General features: G+C 37.6%; 1 protein-coding gene across 2 annotated transcripts in view; it reads right to left on the bottom strand.

Moving 5' to 3' along the window:
- Positions 1 to 6,435: 6,435 nt before the first annotated feature.
- Positions 6,436 to 20,662, bottom strand: part of ZNF507 (zinc finger protein 507) — a 47,747-nt gene continuing 33,520 nt past the window's right edge. Inside the window, exons 6-8 of one of the 2 annotated variants that reach the window (XM_079906494.1) lie at positions 11,063 to 11,197; positions 10,800 to 10,926; positions 6,436 to 6,831 (exon numbers count right to left, since the gene is read on the bottom strand). In XM_079906494.1, the coding sequence (XP_079762620.1) occupies positions 6,694 to 6,831; positions 10,800 to 10,926; positions 11,063 to 11,197 (400 nt within the window). In that variant the 3' untranslated portion in view covers positions 6,436 to 6,693. Of the gene's footprint in view, positions 6,832 to 8,632; positions 10,927 to 11,062; positions 11,198 to 20,662 lie in introns of those variants that run through there. The other variant, XM_079906493.1, reaches the window with a different exon arrangement.

Here is a 20,662-nt window from a genome sequence, read left to right as displayed (position 1 = left end):
TCTAATTGGAGAATCAGTTGTTTCACCATCGTTCTTACCTTACTGATTTGAATTATCTGCATCACATACTAATTCTAGTACGTATATGGCCTATTTGTAAACTCATTTATTGTGTTTAAATGATTTTTAAAAAGAACTAGTTTGCAACAGTTCTACATACTGTATTTCTTTTAAACACATGTTCTGGCAAGTTTTGCATATTTTCTTGCTCATATAAACTTTATAATCTTTTACCAGTTTCCAAAAAAGAATCCATGGAGATTATTTTACTGGAATTGTATAAAAGGTAAAGAAGTCTTTGAGAGAAATGAGATCTTTACAATACTGAGTATTCTTTTACAGAAACACATATTCAGTTGAAGACAGTTTGGCCCACTTACACATATTTTTGCAACAGTAGTTTCATGCAATCTTATTTTGCCACCTCGTCCACAGGGTTGGTTTTTCAAGTGTCTTAATAAAAGTCAGAGCAGTAGTCTCCAAACTTTTTGATCTCAAAACTTCATCAATCAAAAATGTTTGTCCTCTCTGTGTGTGAACGTGTGCACGTATATGTGTGTGTATACATACATATATATACACATTATGTATTGCAATATATGGAAATCCTAATATGTTCTTCCTACATCCCATGGGTTGTTTTATACACTCCTTGCGTATGACCCATGTCAGAGACCTCAGAGATCAGCCGTGTCTACGGCATTCTTCCGAGCCTAGTTTGGCACTCTTGGTCTTAGGCAACCCATGCTGAGTCCTGGAGATCAGCTTTCTCAGTGCTCACAGATCATTCCAGAGTTGCACAGGAATCAGCATTACACCTGAGTCCTTCCCCATACCCTCCCCCCGCACCCCGCCTTTAAAATACTTGCCTCCTTCCCTGGGAAGATTCTTAAGAAAAGGTATTATGTAATATTGTTAGTTACTTTTTCTCTCTTCCTTTGATCAACTTCGTATTAACTAGATTTGTAATGGTTTAGAAGAATGAAATTTATAGGCAGATTAGCATAGGTGTATAATTATCCAAGGACTCTATTAAATAAAGTTAACAAAATATTTAAACATTGTCAAGGTTGGTTCATTTTCTTCAACACCTGGTACTCTTCTTCCCTCTACTTGTCTGCTGTTTCCACCTACGCCTTTCTTTTCCATTTCCATGGTTAGAATAACTATTGTATGTTTTTGAATAAGGACACGAATAGTCAGGTTATCCAGTTAAAGCAGATGATGGTGCTTTATCACATAATAAGCTTTTGGCGAAGTGTGATGATTCCTAGATGTTGGCTCTTCTAGTCCACAAACCAGCCTTGGCTGGTCTTTCCAATTTGTTCCCTTGGACTGCTCTAATGTCATTCCCTGCAAAACAGGTATATACAACAGGTGTCTAAAAACCCTAGAAATAGACATTTCCTACTAACAGATGCCAAGGTGTACAGTCTGGCTTGGGATTTTTTTTTTTTTTGGTAGGACGAAGTAGGACTTTCAGCCAGAAATGTATGTGTTTCTAATACCCTCAAATTCAGATATTTTATCATGCCTTAAATTATAGCTAATCTAGCACTGGGTTGGATTTTCACTAACACTTAACCACGTGCTGTCCCCAGATCTTCCTGAGTCCACCCATGGATGTTAATAAACTAGCCTGAAGGACTTACGCTTAGGAATTCACAGGCTTCATTGCATCTCACCAGGCCTGAAAGCTGCTAGGACTCAAACGACCCCAATAGTTGTGTGGAGATTGGAGTAGGTAGGCTCTGTCCTTTTGTGCTCCCCACATGATGGAGGAACGAATACAGCTACCTCTGAGAGGTTTTTAATCACAGTCTCTTGATGGCTTTACATTTTTTTCAGTCAAGATACCAGGAAACAAAGTTTGTTTCCTCTCACAACTGTCACCAACCAGTTCATTTATATGAGCATACGTTCTCTGTGGTGATATTACCCCCTCCGCCCCCAACAGGGAGAAAATTGGCTCTTGGGGGTTGAAAAAAACCTTATTCTTTTAATGTATAAAGTGCAGATATACAGTATATCTTAGATATTCAAATTTCATGGAGGGGGTGATCAGGAAAAGTCTAAAAAAAAGTTCCTTAGGGACGTGATAATGAAAAAAAGGTTGAAACGCTGATACAGATTAAGTTTTGGTGGTTGGAACACCGGCCAAATTCTAGAGTTTAACTTTTCTCTTGTATTTTCACTATGCATAAGTGTATGTGTGTGTGTGTTGGGGGCGTGGGGGGAGACTGGAAATAATGTTGAGTTACATCAGTGGATAGTGGTTAAACGCAAATGCTGGTTTGGATTTTATCTTTGCCCGTTCTGCCGTTTTCCGACCTGGTCATAGGTCTCCTCGGTGAAACTAGCAGAGCTACATCCCAGGCCCACAGGACAGCACCCCATATGAAGAGGCTGGCTTTAGGGCTGGACTGCAGGTATGCTTCAGAATTAGGATTGCTCTGCACCCGAGTCCTGCAGGTGAAACAGTCCTTGTGCGATGGTTAGAAGACTGAGTTCCGTGTGAGAGCTTTGCATGGTCAGAGCCAGGCCATTTCTCACCGTTTCCAAGAACTGTTACCTTTCCCTAATGGTCCAGTGCATGGCACTCAATCCTGTATAGTTAGCGGCTGATTATACTGAGCGTATACAATTTGAAATACCGTTCTCTCTCCTTGGGCCTAAGTTTTGCCAATGCTGCCCGCTCATCAGCTGATTTAGGGAAAGGGCCATTTTCACATAGTCCTTAATGGCGGTTTATAGGTGTGAGAGAATGATTATATGAACTTAATGTGATGGTAACAGGGTAATGTTCTGACACTTTCTCCCAGGCTGTTGTCTTTTTAGATGTGACATGAATTGTATACAATATTCTAGGTACCAGGTTTGTCTTTTTTGGGTATATTTTAAAGAGATACGATATTTTGTTGTGAGTATCCTTCCTCAAAACACAAAGCAGTATGGCTCTTAGAGTCCTTTCCAAGGCTGTGACACCTAGCTTTGATACCATGATTTATAAGGGCGTTTAATGCGTCCCTGCCCCCAGCACACACAGTGAGTGCTCAAACCATGATAGGAACCACTGTTTGAGCTCACAGATGGCCAGGCCTTTTACACACATGGTTGCTGATCTTCACAACAACCCTACAAGGTTTAAGTATTACCATCTGTTTTACTGATGAAGAAACTGAGGCTCAAAAAAAGGTTGAATGCCTTACTCAAGGTCACATGGCTTCGAACCAACACCATCCAGAACTGTCAGAACTCAACTAGGTATCTTATAGACGATCTTCTCATTTAGTCCACATAACTCTCTGAGGTTGGTATTATAAAATCAATTTCACATTTCAGAAAATAGAAGACATAACTGAACTTACAAGAGGTTCAAAAAGGTAAAGCCAAACTATATTTCAAACCAGCTGAGGTAGCAAAATACCCACTCAGTGTGCAGCTGGCAGGCCGTCCACCACCCATGTCCTCCCCTTGCTTCAGATGGGACACAGTGACCGCTTTCCCGTTAGGAAGATCCACACTTTTTTCCTGTGATTACAAAGTGAGTTTTAAAAAGTGTCACGTAGTACACTGGAGCCTCTTTATCAGGATTTGCACACGGAGCACAGGGGTGCTCCAGCTGGGCACAGATTCTGAAGAGCCTCATTTTAGAGTTTTTTAACCTACAGGGTGATACCCTGCATGGATTCCAATCTTAGCATTATGGAAAGGCACGACCTCACCAGTTGTATTCTCATGCTTCATATGGAGAAGGGCTTGGAAAATGAAGATAACTTGGAAACCGCTGGTTTCCTACAATTATTTAATTATTCCAGCATAACTATTTTTTGTAGAATGTGAGCTGTAGAGATCAGAAATAAATACAGCTTATGATCTGAACTGTATCCTGCTGTACTTTTTCTCACTAGCCTGAAACAGAATTTTCTAACACCTTTTGTGGTTGGAAATACTAAGTTTAAATGGGATTGCAGATATAAACAAAAAAGAGCAAGATGTAGATTGATGTGTCTGTTTCAGTAAAATGCAGCCACATTATTGCTGAAGTATGGATACTAAAATTAATAAAATGACAAGCAGAAAAAACCCAGAAATCTGGAGATGTGCACTAAGCCTTTAAATAACATCAGGTACTAATAAAAGACCTGAAAAATGAATAACTTGTTTTATTTTGTTGAGGGTCTCTTCAGGTCATAATTTTCTATTGTGTACATATTTAAGATGACATACTTTATTAATAACTCAACATTTTACAATTACTGATACCAGTGGCAATGACATGGACAATTATTCTTAATTTTTCCTTTTAACAGAGGATAAAGCTGAGAAATCACAAAGATAAAATAGTTGGGTCTATTTTATCAGCTCATGGTCAAGGATTCATTATTTTCTGATTTGTGTAAATATAACTCCGTCCACCTAACACATCATGTCCTTTTCAAGCCAAGGCCCCATCTACGTCAGCATTATCATGGAAGTATCTGTCTTACATTCAGTTTTGCAAACTGTTCCTGAATGGTGCCTTTACTCTCTGGATTAAGTGACACTCTCTGGATTAAGTGAGTTAGGAAACAAAACACCACCAACATCTTATGATTTTGTTCTATAATGGTAAGAATTTATATTAGATGCCTAAAATTAAACTTTTAATTCAAAGGAAGATCTACTAGAATCAACTTTCACAAGGCAAACAATTTAAACAGGAATTACTCATACTGGGAAAAAAAAATCGATAAAAACCAAGTATGTCATAATCTTACAAACACTTTATGGTCTAAATGAGAAAACTGGATGCAGTATATTAATGTACCACCAGAAAAATGAGGTCTACAGTCCCCCAACACAACACACAAACCAGATTTTGCTGTACATCTAGGACTCTGGAAATGGTTTAAGCATCTTACAGTCATTTGAATTCTAAGATATAAACCAAAACATACTATCTATTGTATGGCATCAATTAAAAACAGAAACTCACTCTGAGAATTTATAGGGCCAAAAATGTTCATTTTACATCTTTGCTGCTTGATTCGGAAGAATCTATGTAGGCGAATACTGTGACTTTTTCTTAATCTGCCAATTTAGTCAACAGTTCTACATCAAAGCCAACTACAACCGCCACCCAACCCCAGAATCTGATTTTAGACTCAGACAAGTTATTCATTATAAAGAGGTGTGTCTAAGGCTTTTCTTTATATCCTGGATTATGCAAGTCAATGGTCACCGCAGTTGAGTGGATTAGCTGCCACGGTTACCTCCCAACCGCAGTTAGATATGCCGGTGGCATGACCACATCACAGAAAGGGTGAAGCAGAGAGGGTACCATCAGCACCATAAGGTTGTCAGGAGGAAAACAATACTTTTTAAAAGCGGCATTATTTATTATTTAATTATGTTGTTATTTTAAACAAATTGTGTTTGGCTTTAAGTAGTGGAGATGTTGAAATAGGTTAAGTCATAAATTATGGGTAGGGCTGTAGAAGAACAGGAGACGAAATAATATATTTATAAAATAATGCTATATAAGGCTTTCTTTATAAGAAGCTTTTTTTTCCTGGGAGCTTTAAAGCACAGATCATACCATTGTTCTAGGTCACAGGTCAGCAAACTCTATCAAACGATTTACTATTAAGCAGATAGTAAATAGTTTGGGCTTTGTGGTGCATACAGTCTTTGTAACAACTTCTCAGTGCTGCTGTTGTACCTCAAAAATAGCCATATACAGTATGTAAATGACTGGGTGTGGCTGTGTTCCAATAAAACTATTTACAAAAATGGATGGCAGGCCAGATTTGAAACAAGGGCTGTCAGTTTACTAATCCTTCTTCTATACCACCACTGTCCAACAGAAATACGATGTGAGCCACATATGCAATTTAAAATTTTATAGTAGCTACACAGAAAACCAGGTGAAATTAATTTTAATATTATTTAACCCAAAATATCCCAAATATCATTTCAACAACCAATATAAAATACATTAATGCGATACTTTTTTAAAAAATGATGTCTTCAGAACTGTTGTATATTATACACTTAGCATCCTAGTCATATTGCAAGTGCTCAACAGTCGCATGTGGCTGGTGGCTACCAAACTGCACATGTTCTGGATCTTTCATGCTGAGATTTCTACAACTGTCCAGAGGTTAGTGACGGTTTTGGGATTTGGCTCTTAAAAGATAGGACATAATTATGTTGCCCCTGGGGAGACAGGACAAGGGATTAAAGCTTTTGGGGAGAAATATTTGGCCTCAGACACTCGCAGCCGAGGTAGCCCAGGATTCTAGGGCACAAATGTGTAACTAGACCAATGATACAGTCAGATGATGTTAGCTTCACTTGCCAATGCAACGGATCAATGCAAGTGCAAAATGCTAACTGCCGTTAAGAGAGCTACTTTAGCAGTTTGAATACATCAGAATTTAAAGCGTATAAGGATGTGATTTGGAAGATAAAGTGAAGAACTGTGTAGCAAGGAGAAAAACTACAAAATTAGATTGATTTTTTAAAAAAATTTTTTTATTTATTTATTTTTGACTGTGTTGGGTCTTCATTGCTGTGCGTGGGCTTTCTCCAGTTGCAGTGAGCGGGGGCTACTCTTCGTTGTGGTTTGTGGGCTTCTCATAGCAGTGGCTTCTCTTGCTGTGGAGCACGGGCTCTAGGCGCGGGCTCAGTAGTTGTGGCTCGTTGGCTCTAGAGTGCAGGTTCAGTAGTTGTGGCACGTGGGCTTAGTTGCTCTGAGGCACGTGGGATCTTCCCGGACCAGGGGTTGAACCCATGTCCCCTGCATTGGCAGGTGGATTCGTAACCACTGCGCCACCAGGAGAGTTCCTAGATTGAATTTTTTAAAAGATTAAAACAATCTAAATGCTTTTTCAATTACCTTTGTGTAACAGAGTTTAATGCTAGTCATCAATAGTTTAACATGTTACCAAAGGGTAATCATAAGCCTTAGTTTAAGCCTGGGGAAGTTCTTCATTATTTAAATCCAAATTTCTAAGTGATTAAATCAACACTTCCAAAATAAGAATGGATATAACTTTTTGTTAATAAAACTTAGAGGCAAGTGTTTTTAACAAAAAATTTATTACCAAAATACAATATTAAAGTCAATACATGACAAACTTCTGTAAAGCAAAATAAATTATTCTAACATTGTACAGTATTTCCAAAGGTAGTTAAAGTAGCGCTAAGACCTTGCTTCACTGTTTGTTGAACAGATAAACTGTTCTACCATGAAAATAATCCTAGAGTTTTAGGCATTAAGGCATGCAGCTTGATGTGCAGGATAATTTTACAAAATGCAAATCATCCTATTTTAATAAGATACAGTGTCAGAATTAACTGTAGTCTTTACATGTCAGTGTTCCAGAAATTTTTAGACTTTGGCTATAGAAGCAATGCCATAGTGTTACACAATACTTATTTCTTAAAAAAATACATGTATTCATGTCCATGAATATCAAACTCAAATCTCTATTAAATATATTTTATAGAATATTACTTAGAGCACCTTGCTGTACAATAAAAAAAGATTAAATAAGTGTCTATGAAAACTAAAAATATAATAAGTCTCAAAAGAGAAGCCTGCTTGTCTTTGTCAAGCCAAGTACACTGCAGGAAGATACAATGTAAACATAGGTGCCCACCATTTGCTTTGTGAGAAAAGACAAAGAAAATAATAACAAAGCCACTGATAGCTACCTCAAATAGATGAAAGATCTAGAATAAAGGCTTCAGTCAGTGTCACTACACTGTACTGGCTGGACACAGAACTTGAAGTCTACAGGTCAAGTGGAATATAGGCATAGTACTGTTAGAACACTGGGGATACCAACCATATTCTGGATTATTAGAGAAAGAGAGAAAATGATAGAGCCCTGAAAAAGTATTATTTATAATGATCAGAATGCATCATCTTCCCCCTCCCCACCTTTGCCTTATCCAGTAAGTGTTTTAAAAACTATTTTCACTGTCAAATCTTAGAATTGTAAGTGTTCAGAGGGGAAAACAAATACTGAGCATTACATGGCAAAAGATCTAGTACCAGTAAATGTTATTCCTATAAAGGAATTCTTGCTGATTATTTTAATATCTATTCTATAATTAAAATTGCATATTTAGTCTTCATCGTATTCAATTGTTCTTAGTGGGGAGGGTTAACTTAAGGCTTGCCTCAAAACCATAATGGGAAGGTACACAACATCCTTGGTATATGGTTCCTCCTATAGGCCAAGAGAAAGCTTTTGAAGATATTTTAGGCTGGGAGCAGATGAATATTTAAAGACTTTTGAACTTCTGGGTTAATTTTTTCCCATGAGCTAGGGAAATTTTAAATTCATGATTCCAAATGGCAAATTTAACAGTCAATGGAAGTAGTTTAAGGAAATGAAGAAAGTTAATTTAAAAATACACTGTTGAAATTTTGGGAGTGTTTTTTGGTTACTAGTATTTTCCAAATGATTATATAAAATTAAAGCCAAGGAAAATTTATAAAACAAAAACTCTTCTGAGGTTGTTAATTTTCAGAATAATAGATTTTTATAAAGAAACATTGAGTCAGAGCTACCAGTAATGAAAAAACTAAGTGGGAACAATATAGTTAATAATGGAACCATTTAAAAGTTTATTTTTGAATTTGAAATGAAATATAACTTTTAATTCTGAAAACAGGAGAAAATGAGAAAACCCACTGCATGTGGATTTGCAGAATATAGTTTAGTATATATGAATTCATTTTCTCTTTTAAAAACCAGATACCAGAAATGGATTAACTTTCACAAATAAACTAAAGCTACGTAAATTAAAGAGTTGCAAAGTTACAATCAACTCTGTTTGTTCAAATATCATCATCAAATTAGATTTTAAAAAGCAAATCAACAAAACAAAACAAAACAAAAACACGCAAATCAGACAGTATTTCAGGTTACCTGGCCCCCCTTAAATAGTTCCTAATGCTATCTGAAAAACGTTAATTCATTCGATTCATACCTGGACTTTGGGAAGAGAATTCTTTTCCTAAAATGTGTCTACAGAGTATCCTATTCAAGAAATTCTGTTTTCGATGTTTTCTAAGCTTTATGAGAGGCACAGCCTCAGCTCTAGAAGATGTTAGAGTCAAGTTCATAAAGAGCACCGTGAAGACGGTGCACCACGTGGTGCACCGGCCGCCTTTTGACTTGTAGGCAGAACTGACATTAACAGAACAATGCATACGTAAATGATCAGAACTACAAAAGCAAACCCCAAAAACCCTGCTCTCTTCACTCTTTGAAATACACTGTAATACAAATGTGTAATTAATGAGAAGATTACATCTATTTGATGGCAAGTTTTAGTTGGCTTCCCATGTGTCCTATTGCACACCAATAAAATACAATTTCCTGGATAGGAGAAACCCAAATAGTTTTTGTTTGTTATTAAACGTTTTATAAACAACCTGAATTTTTACTACATTTTAGCCACATTTGGTTGTATCTCTTATGCTAAGTATAACTAAATAGAAAGCTCCAGGAAGTAAAATCTCAATAGTAGTACTCATTTTAAGGGGCTTTTTAATTTCATTCCTCTTCCCACAAATGATTTTTATTTAACAGTTCAACCTACTTCCAAGGTCTGATAAGCAAAATGCAATTTTTCCTACTTTGTTGTTTTTAGACAACAAGCTTGGTCTAGTTTAGAAGAGTGGATAAGAAGGCCTATGTAACTATTGAGAAGCTGCAGTGTTCCATCAACACTCTGAAAAGAACCTCTGAGAAGTGCACTGTGCTCAACCAGTCACCATTTTTATGAACCTTGAGATTTGGTTTGAGGCTGGTGGGAATTCACCTCTTTCCTCCTTTGCCCACAAGACATTCACTGTAAATTTAAGACAATAATTTCCTTTGTAAACGCCTGTTTACAATCTAGATTTGGATTTAGAGGTCTCTCTTCTTTTTTCTTTCTAAAGAGTAAAGTAATATATCTCAGATTGAGTATATGATTTGTTCCTATCAATCTGGCTAAAGATTTAGGTTGATCATCTCAAAGCCCTGTAATGATCTTTTCCTTCCTTTGTTGATACCAAAAAACCCTCAGACACGTGCCTCCCATTTCTCACAAGAGGGTTGTCATTCATGTCAAAATTGAGAATGAAGAAAATTAAGCTCTGCTTAAGATTGTGACACTTTCATAACAGTAAGTTTTAGAATAGTTCCTGAAAAGCCCTTTCTTAACTCTTTTGCTTGCATTTCTACACTATAACAAGCTTTTAATAATAAATACACTTAAACTAACAGGTAACAGAGGGTTATTATAAGAGTACATCTTTGCTGCCTCAACCCACTTCTCCTCACTCAAAATGCTTAAATATTATCACCCCTTATCCATTTGGAATTCCTTTTATTACATTACAAATTTCGTTCCAAAGTCACACCTGTCATTTCTTCAAAAATCACACCAACTATTTCTTCTGTGCCTAGTAAGTTACTGGACAGCACAAAGGGCAAACTGTGGTTTAAAGGATTCCTCTTCTGCTGTTTTCCTCTTCTGCTGTTTTCCTCTTCAGATAACTATTCCACCTAATTTGTGTTTAGAGTTGTGTTGTGGTCCTTATTTAGGATGATGTTTACAATTTCACCCTCATGCTCCTTCATATGATCCAAAAGATTTTCTTTGCTGGTAGACTCAAAACCACAAATACAACAACAGAAGAGTAAAACGCAATACTCCACGCCAGGAGGGGCCAGACTGGAGTTTTTTTCTAAACTATATGAGGTATTACTTGTAGGGTTTAGTTTCTCATTCTCGTTGGTACCTACGACTTCACTGGGAGCCTGGGAAATCAGCTCTGAGGATGACACCAAATTTTCTGAACTTCCAGTGAGAGAATCGGCTCCTTCTTCACTGCTGTTTAACACAGTCTTTCCGGAGGATTTCCCCTGAACTCTTAAAAACAAAAGAAAACACATCAAACCTTGAGTTGGTTATAATGCAGACTAGTAGACTTAATCCTAACTTTATATATAATGCATATATAATTATAAACAATAACCTATTTATATATAACAGTAAGATCAAATACCTGCCACTTTGTGAAATTGCATCATTAATAGCCTTGTTTACTTGTTCATAGTTATAATTTTGGTCACTGGCATGCTTCCACATATGAGACTTCAAAGAAGGAGGATGGCTGCATACATACCCACACAAAGAGCATCTGAAAGATAGATATGAAGTAAATCAGATGATCCCATATCATTTTTAGTAATTACAATGATTCTGTAACAATTATTAAATTTATTCTCCTGAAGACTTATTAGATATCACATTTCACTGAATCTAAGATGCCACTGATTATAAGAGACATACTGATTTCAGAGGCTAAAATGTCCTAGGGTGGATATCTCAGCATCAATGAAATAAAGTATTTTACATTATAAAGAATTTATAAGAATCAGGACAACATCCCAAATTACTTTAGCTATTACAGTATTTGGAAAGATTTCTAATATAGTAATATGAAAAATCTTTGCTCTATATTATTTAACAACACCCACATACACAAATACACAAAATCAGTACTCTATACCGCTCTATTTCTTAAGAAAGCAGGAAAGAATTAAGTAATTTTCAACATGAACTCTGTGCTTACTTACAGATTCACAGAAAATGTAAGTAGTCCTGAAATGCTTCAACAATTTAGATTTCATAAGTAAAACAAATAATTAATAATCTTAAAGTTTCTATTCAAAATAATAGTTGTTTCACATAATTGGGTATCCTTTGTAAAATCTGAACTGAATGAAGTAGTTAAAAAAAAGTAACGGACTAGTTTTCAGAGCATGTTTAAGGTTTACTCACTCTCTCCCCTGCATACAGTTCCTCCTATTATTAACATCTTGCATCAGTGTGGAATATTTGTTACACTTGATGAAACAATATTGATATATTATTAACTAGAGTCTACAGTTTACATTAAGGGCTCACTGTGTTGTACACTTCTATGTATGTTAATAAATGCATTATGCCATGAATCTATCATTATAATATCATGCTGAATAATTTCCCAACCCTAAATATCCTCTGTGCTCCACCTATTCATCCCTCTCTTCCCCCAATCCCTGGGAATCACTGATTCTTTTACTGTCTCCATAGTTTTGCCTTTTCTAGAATGTCACATAATAGTTGGAATCATACAGTATATAGCCTTTTCAGACTGGTTTCTTTCCCTTTTCCATTCACATTTAAAGTTCCTCCATGTCTTTTCATGGCTTGAGAGCTCTTTTTTCTCCCTCCTATCGCTAATTAATATTACATTGTATGTATGTACTGGTTTGTTTATCCATTTCTCTACTGAAGGACATCTTCTAGCTGCTTCTAAGTTTTGGCAATTATGAATAAAGCTTCTATTAACCATTTATGTGTGGTTTTCGTGTGAGTGTAAGTTTTCATCATTTAGGTAAATACATAAGAGCAGAATTATGTTTATCTTTTTAGGAAAATGAAAACGTACTTTTAAAAAGACATTTTTATTAAATATTTAATTACAAACTTAACAAAAATCAGGTAACTTACCTGAACTCTTCTTCACAACAAGACAGTCAGCAGAGGGGTAAAAGAACCATTTTGGGATATGCCAGAGAATTCTGTTCTTTTGTTTGTTTGTTTGTTTTGGTGGGGGTGGGGGGCACACCACGAAGCATATGGGATCTTAGTTCCCCCGCCAGGGATTGAACCTGTGCCCCCTGCAGTGGAAGCATGGAGTCTTCACTGCTGGACGTCACAAAAGTCCCAGAACATTCTGTTCTTAGCAAGGTCTATTCTCAGGAGAAATCATTTAACCAGAGCCTAACCTACTGGAGTTTTATCAGAGCATATCTGACTGGAGGGAAGGAAATACCCAACTCCAGCCCACTCCAGCTATCTTGTCTACCAAGGGTTGGGGAGGGAGGGGATTGCAAAGTACAGTTCACAGCCCAGAGACACAGGCTTACTAAAAAACTGAGACCTAGTTATGGACTACAGAACATTTCCTCTCCCCCCACTTTTAACAACCACATTTCTAAAGGCCTATCTACAGCAGTACCTTTTACCCAGTACACCATGCCTGACTATCAAGAAAAAATTACAAGACATACTGAAAGGCAAAAACCAAAGCTGAAGAGACACAGCAAGCAAAGAAACAAGAGTCAGATATAGCAGGATGATGGAATTATCAGACTGGTGATTTAAAACAATTGCAATTAATATCCTAAGAACTCCAATGAATAAAATACACAGCCTGGGAAAACAGATGAGCAATGAAAGCAGAGAGATGGAAATTCTAAGAAAGAACCAAAAAGAAATCAAAAGAGACCAGAACCAAAAAGAGATAAAAAATACATAACAGAAATGAAGAGTGCCTATCATGGGGCCTATTAGTGAACTGGATACATCTGAGGAAAGAATCTCTAAGCTTGAGGATATCTCAATAGATAGAAACCTCCAAGACTAGAAAGCAAACAAAAAAAACGACTGGAAAAAACAGAAAAGAACATACAACCAAAAAAGGGACAATTACAAAAGGTGTAATCTATGTGTAATGGGAATACTAGAAGAAGAGAGAAAGGAACAGAAGAAATACTTTAAACAATAATGACTAGATTCCACATGCAGGACACAATTAAGAGTCTGCATGCTGCAACAAGGAGCCCGCATGCTGCAACTAACACCTGGCACAACCAAATAAATAAATACATAAATAAAACAGCAGAAATAAAGACCACCTCAAACAAAAATTGAAATTTGTTGCTAATAGATCTGTCTTGTAAGTAATGTTAAAGAAGTTCTTTAGAGAGAAGGTAAATGATATAGATCAAGAAACTAGGGGACTTCCTTGGTGGCGCAGTGGTTAAGAATCCGCCTGCCAATGCAGGGGACATGGGTTTGATCTCTGGTCCAGGAAGATCCCACATGCCACAGAGCAACTAAGCCCGTGAGCCACAACTACTGAAGCCCGCACACCTCCAGCCCATGCTCGGCAACGGAGAAGCCACTGCAACGAGAAGCCCACATACTGCAACGCAGAGCGGCCCCCACTCGCACAACTAGTGAAGGTCCGCACGCAGCAATGAAGACCCAACGCAGCCAAAAATAAATAAACAAATTAATTAAAAAAAAAGAAACTTGGATCCACACAAAGGAAAAACATCAGATAAGGTATAAGAAGAATAAAATAAAAGCTTTTATTTATATTTATTAATACAGTTTATTTTAACATCTTTATTGGAGTATAATTGTTTTACAATGGTATGTTAGTTTCTGCTTTATACCAAAGTGAATCAGCTATACATATACATATATGCCTGTATCTCTTCCCTCTTGCATCTCCCTCCCTTCCACCCTCCCTATCCCACCCCTCTAGGTGGTCACAAAGCACGGAGCTGATCTCCCTGTGCTATGTGGCTGCTTCGCACTAGCTATCTATTTTACATTTGGTAGTGTATATATGTCCATGCCACTCTCTCACTTTGTCCCAGCTTACCCTTCCCCCTCCCCGTGTCCTCAAGTCCATTCTCTAGTAGGTCTGCATCTTTACTGCCATCCTGGCCCTAGGTTCTTCATGACCATTATTTATTTATTTCTTAAAGATTCCATATATATGTGTTAGCATATGGTCTTTGTTTTTCTCTTTCGGACTTACTTCACTTTGTAAGACAGACTCTAGGTCCATCCACCTCACTACAAATAACGCAATTTTGTTTCTTTTTATGACTAATATTCCACTGCATATATGTGCCACATCTTCTTTATCCATTCATCTGTCGATGGACACTTAGGCTGGTTCCATGTCCTGACTATTGTAAACAGAGCTGCAATGAACACTGTGGTACATGACTCTTTTTGAATTATGGTTTGCTCAGGGTATATGTCCAGTAGTGGGATTGCTGGGTCATACGGTAATTCTATTTTTAGTTTTTTAAGGAACCTCCATACTGTTCTCCATAGTGGCTGTATCAATTTACATTCCCACCAACGCTGCAAGAGGGTGCCTTTTTCTCTACACCCTCTCCAGCATTTACTGTTTGTAGACTTTTTGATGATGGCCATTCTGACTGGTGTGAGGTGATACCTCAATGTAGTTTTGATTTGCATTTCTCTGATGATTAGTGATATTGAGCATTCTTTCATGTGTTTGTTGGCAATGTGTATATCTTCTCTGGAGAAACGTCTGTTTCAGTCTTCTGCCCATTTGTTTGATTGGGTTGTTTGTTTTTGTGATGTTGAGTTGCACGAGCTGCTTGTAAATCTTGGAGATTAATCCCTTGTCAGTTGCTTCATTTGCAAATATTTTCTCCCATTCTGAGGGTTGTCTTTTTGTCTTGCTTATAGTTTTCTTTGCTGTGCAAAAACTTTGAAGTTTCATTAGGTCCCATTTGTTTACTTTTGTTTTTATTTCCATTTCTCTAAGAGGTGGGTCAAGAAGGATCTTGCTGTGATTTATGTCATAGGGTGTTCTGCCTATATTTTCCTCTAAGAGTTTGATAGTGTCTGGCCTTACCTTTAGGTCTTTAATCCAGTTTGAGTTTATTTTTGTGTATGGTGTTAGGGAGTGTTCTAATTTCATTCTTTCACATGTAGCTGTCCAGTTTTCCCAGCACCACTTATTAAAGAGGCTGTCTTTTCTCCATTGTATATTCTTGCCTCCTTTATCAAAGATAAGGTGACCATATGTGCATGGGTTTATCTCTGGGCTTTCTATCCTCTTCCATTGATCTATATTTCTGTTTTGGTGCCAGTACCATACTGTCTCGATTACTGTAGCTTTGTAGTATAGTCTGAAGTCAGGGAGCCTGATTCCTCCAGCTCCATTTTTCTTTCTCAAGATTGCTTTGGCAATTCAGGATCTTTTGTGTTTCCATACAAATTGTGAATTTTTTTGTCCTAGTTCTGTGAATAATGCCAGTGGTAGTCTGAGAGGGACTGCATTGAATCTGTAGATTAATTTGGGTAGTATAGTCATTTTCACAATGTTGATTCTTCCAATCCAAGATCATGGTATACCTCTCCACCTACTGGTATCATCTTTAATTTCTTTCATCAGTGTCTTATAGTTTTCTGCATACAGGTCTTTTGTCTCCTTTGGTAGGTTTATTCCTAGGTATTTCATTCTTTTTGTTGCAGTGGTAAATGGGAGTGTTTCCTTAATTTCACTTTCAGATTTTTCATCATTAGTGTATAGGAATGCAAGAGATTTCTGTGCATTAATTTTGTATCCTGCTACTTTACCAAATGCACTGATTAGCTCTAGTAGTTTTCTGGTAGCATCTTTAGGATTGTCTATGTATAGTATCATGTCATCTGCAAACGGTGACTGCTTTACTTCTTTTCTGATTTGCATTGCTTTTATTTCTTTTTCTCCTCTGCCTGCTGTGGCTAAAACTTCCAAAACAATGTTGAATAACAGTGGTGAGAGTGGGCAACCTTGTCTTGTTCCTTATCTTAGTGGAAATGGTTTCAGTTTTTCACCACTGAGGACGATGTTGGCTATGGGTTTATTGTATATGGCATTTATTATGCTGAGGTAAGTTCCCTCTATGCCTACTCTCTGGAGGGTTTTTATCATAAATCGGTGTTGAATTTTGTCGGAAGCTTTTTCTGCATCTATTGAGATGATCATATGGTTTTTATTCTTCAATTTGTTAATATGGTGTATCACATTGATTGATTTGAGTATACTGAAGAATTCTTGCATTCTTGGGATAAACCCCACTTGATCATGGTGTAGGGTCCTTTTAATGTGCTGTTGGATTCTCTTTGCTAGTATTGTTGAGGATTTTTGCATCTATGTTCATCAGTGATATTGGCCTGTAGTTTTCTTTCTTTGTGACATCTTTGTCTGGTTTTGCTATCAGGGTGATGGTGGCCTCGTAGAATGAGTTTGGGAGTGTTCCTCCCTCTGCTGTATTTTGGAAGAGTTTGAGAAGGATAGGTGTGAGCTCTTCTCTAAATGTTTGATAGAATTCGCCTGTGAAGCCATCTGGTCCCGGGCTTTGGTTTGTTGGAAGATTTTTAATCACAGTTTCAATTTCAGTGCTTGTGATTGGTCTGTTTATATTTTCTATTTCTTCCTGATTCAGTCTTGGAAGGTTGTGCTTTTCTAAGAATTTGTCCATTTCTTCTAGGTTGTCCATTTTATTGGCATATAGTTGCTTGTAGTAATCTCTCATGATCCTTTGTATTTCTGCAGTGTCAGTTTTTACTTCTCCATTTTCATTTCTAATTCTATTGATTTGAGTCTTCTCCCTTTTTTTCTTGCTGAGTCTGGCTAACGGTTTATCAATTTTGTTTATCTTCTCAAAGAACCAGCGTTTAGTTTTATTGATCTTTGCTATTGTTTCCTTCATTTCTTTTTCATTTATTTCTGATCTGATATTTATGATTTCTTTCCTTCTGCTAACTTTGGGTTTTTTTTTGTTCTTCTTTCTCTAATTGCTTTAGGTGTAAGGATAGGTTGTTTATTTGAGATGTTTCTTGTTTTTTAAGGTAGGATTGTATTGCTGTAAACTTCCCTCTTAGGACTGCTTTTGCTGCATCCCATAGGTTTTGGGTTGTTGTGTCTCCATTGTCATTTGTTTATAGGTATTTTTTGATTTCCTCTTTGATCTCTTCAGTGATCTCTTGGTTATTACGTAGTGTATTATTTAGCCTCCGTGTATCTGTATTGTTTGTATTGTTTACAGATTTTTCTCCTGTAATTGATATCCAGTCTCATAGCATTGTGACCGGAAAAGATACTTGATACGATTTCAATTTTCTTAAATTTACCAAGGCTTGATTTGTGACCCAAGATATGATCTATCTTGGAGAATGTTCCACGAGCACTTGAGAAGAAAGTATATTCTGTTGTTTTTGGATTGAATGTCCTATAAATATTAATTAAGTCCATCTTGTTTAATGTATCATTTAAAGCTTGTGTTTCCTTATTTACTTTCATTTTGGATGATCTGTCCATTGGTGAAAGTGGGCTGTTAGAGTCCCCTACTACTGACTGTGTTACTGTCGATTTCCCCTTTTATGGCTCTTAGCATTTGCCTTATGTATTGAGGTGCTCCTATGTTGGGTGCATAAATGTTTACAATTGTTGTATCTTCTTCATGGATTGATCCCTTGATCATTATGTAGTGTCCTTCTTTGTCTCCTGTAATAGTCTTTGTTTTAAAGTCTATTTTGTCTGATATGAGAAGTGCTCCTCCAGCTTTCTTTTTTTTTTGCGGTTCACGGGCCTCTCACTGTTGTGGCCTCTCCCATTGCAGAGCACAGGCTACAGACACGCAGGCTTAGAGGCCATGGCTCACGGGCCTAGCCGCTCCGCGGCCTGTGGGATCTTCCCGGACCGGGCCACGAACCTCTGTCCCCTGCGTTGGCAGGCGGACTCTCAACCACTGCGTCACCAGGGAAGCCCCTCCAGCTTTGATTTCCATTTGCATGGAATATCTTTTTCTATCTCCTCACTTTCAGTCTGCATGTTTCCCTAGGTCTGAAGTGGGTCTCTTGTAGACAGCATATATACGGGTCTTGTTTTTGTATCCATTCAGCCAGTCTGTGTCTTTTGGCTGGAGCATTTAATCCATTTACATTTAAGCTAATTATCAATATGTATGTTCCTATTACCATTTTCTTAATTGTTTTGGGTTTGTTATTGTAGGTCTTTTCCTTCTCTTGTGTTTCCTACCTAGAGAAGTTCCTTTAGTATTTGCTGTAAAGTTGGTTTGGTGGTGCTGAATTCTTAGCTTTGGTTGTCTGTAAAGGTTTTCATTTCTCCGTCAAATCTAAATGAGATCCTTGCTGGGTAGAATAATCTTGGTTGTAAGTTTTTTTCCCTTTCATCACTTTAAATATGTTCTGCCACTCCCTTCTAGCTTGCAGAGTTTCTGCTGAAAGATCAGCTGTTAACCTTATGGGGATTCCCTTGTATGTTATTTGTTGTTTTTCCCTTGCTGCTTTTAATATTTTTTTGTGTTTAATTTTTGATAGTTTGACTAATATGTGTCTTGGCGTGTTTCTCCTTGGATTTATCCTGTATGGGACTCTGTGCTTCCTGGACTTGATTAACTATTTCCTTTCCCATATTAAGGAAGTTTTCAACTATAATCTCTTCAAATATTTTCTCAGTCCCTTTCTTCTCTTCTTTTTCTGGGACCCCTATAATTCAAATGTTGGTGCATTTAATGTTGTCCCAGAGGTGTCTGAGACTGTCCTCAGTTCTTTTCATTCTTTTTTCCTTATTCTGCTCTGCAGTAGTTATTTCCACTATTTTATCTTCCAGGTCACTTATCCATTCTTCTGCCTCAGTTATTCTGCTACTAATGCCTTCTAGAGAATTTTTAATTTAATTTATTGCGCTGTTCATCATTGTTTGTTTGCTCTTTAGTTCTTCTAGGTCCTAGTTAAACGTTTCTTGTATTTTCTCCATTGTATTTCCAAGATTTTGGATCATCTTTACTATCATTATTCTGAATTCTTTTTGAGGTAGACTATTTCCTCTTCATTTGTTAGGTCTGGTGGGTTTTTACCTTGCTCCTTCATCTGCTGTGTGTTTCTCCATCTTCTCATTTTGCTTAACTTACTGTGTTTGGGGTCTCCTTTTCGCAGGCTTCAGGTTCGTAGTTCCCGTTGTTTTTGGAGTCTGCCCCCAGTGGCTAAGGTTGGTTCAGTGGGTTGTGTAGGCTTCCTGGTGGAAGGGACTAGTGCCTGTGTTCTGGTGGATGAGGCTGGATCTTGTCTTTCTGGTGGGCAGGTCTGTGTCTGGTGGTGTGTTTTGGGGTGTCTGTAACCTTATTATGATTTTAGGGAACCTCTCTGCTAATGGGTGGGGCTGTGTTCCTGTCTTGCTGGTTGTTTGGCATAAGGTATCCAGCACTGTAGCTTGCTGGTCGCTGAGTGGAGCTGGGTCTTGGCGTTGAGATGGAGATCTCTGGGAGATTTTCGCCGGCTGACATCATGTGGAGCTGGGAGGTCTCTGGTGGACCAATGTCCTGAACTTGGCTCTCCTGCCTCAGAGGCACAGCCCTGACACCTGGCCGGAGCACCAAGACCCTGTCATTCACACGGCTCAGAATAAAAGGGAGAAAAAAAAGACAGAATAAAATAAAATAAAATAGTTATTAAAATAAAAAACAATTAAAAATTTAAAAATAAGAAAAATGAAAGAAAGAGGAGAGCAACCAAACCAAAAAACAAATTCACCAATGATAACAAGCAGTAAAAAGTATAAAACAAACAAACAAAAAAACTGGACAGACAGAACCGTACGACAAATGGTAAAAGCAAAGCTATACAGACAAAATCACATACAGAAGCATACACATACACACTCACAAAAAGAGAAAAAGGGAAAAAAAAAATATATCATTGCTCCCAAAGTCCACTGCCTCAATTTGGGATGATTCGTTGTCTATTCAGGTATTCCACAGATGCCGGGTATATCAAATTGATTGTGGAGATTTAATCCGCTGCTCCTGAGGCTGCTGGGAGAGATTTCCCTTTCTCTTCTTTGTTCGCACAGCTCCTGGGGTTCCGCTTTCGATTTGGCCCCGTCTCTGTGTGTAGGTCACCTGAGGGCATCTGTTCCCGCTCAGAGAGGATGGGGTTAAAGGAGCAGCTGATTTGGGGGCTCTGGCTCACTCAGGCTGGGGGGAGA

This window comes from Stenella coeruleoalba, assembly GCF_951394435.1.
Source record: "Stenella coeruleoalba genome assembly, chromosome: 20".
Taxonomy (NCBI): Eukaryota; Metazoa; Chordata; class Mammalia; order Artiodactyla; family Delphinidae; genus Stenella; species Stenella coeruleoalba.
This window is presented reverse-complemented; position numbering and strand designations above follow the sequence as displayed.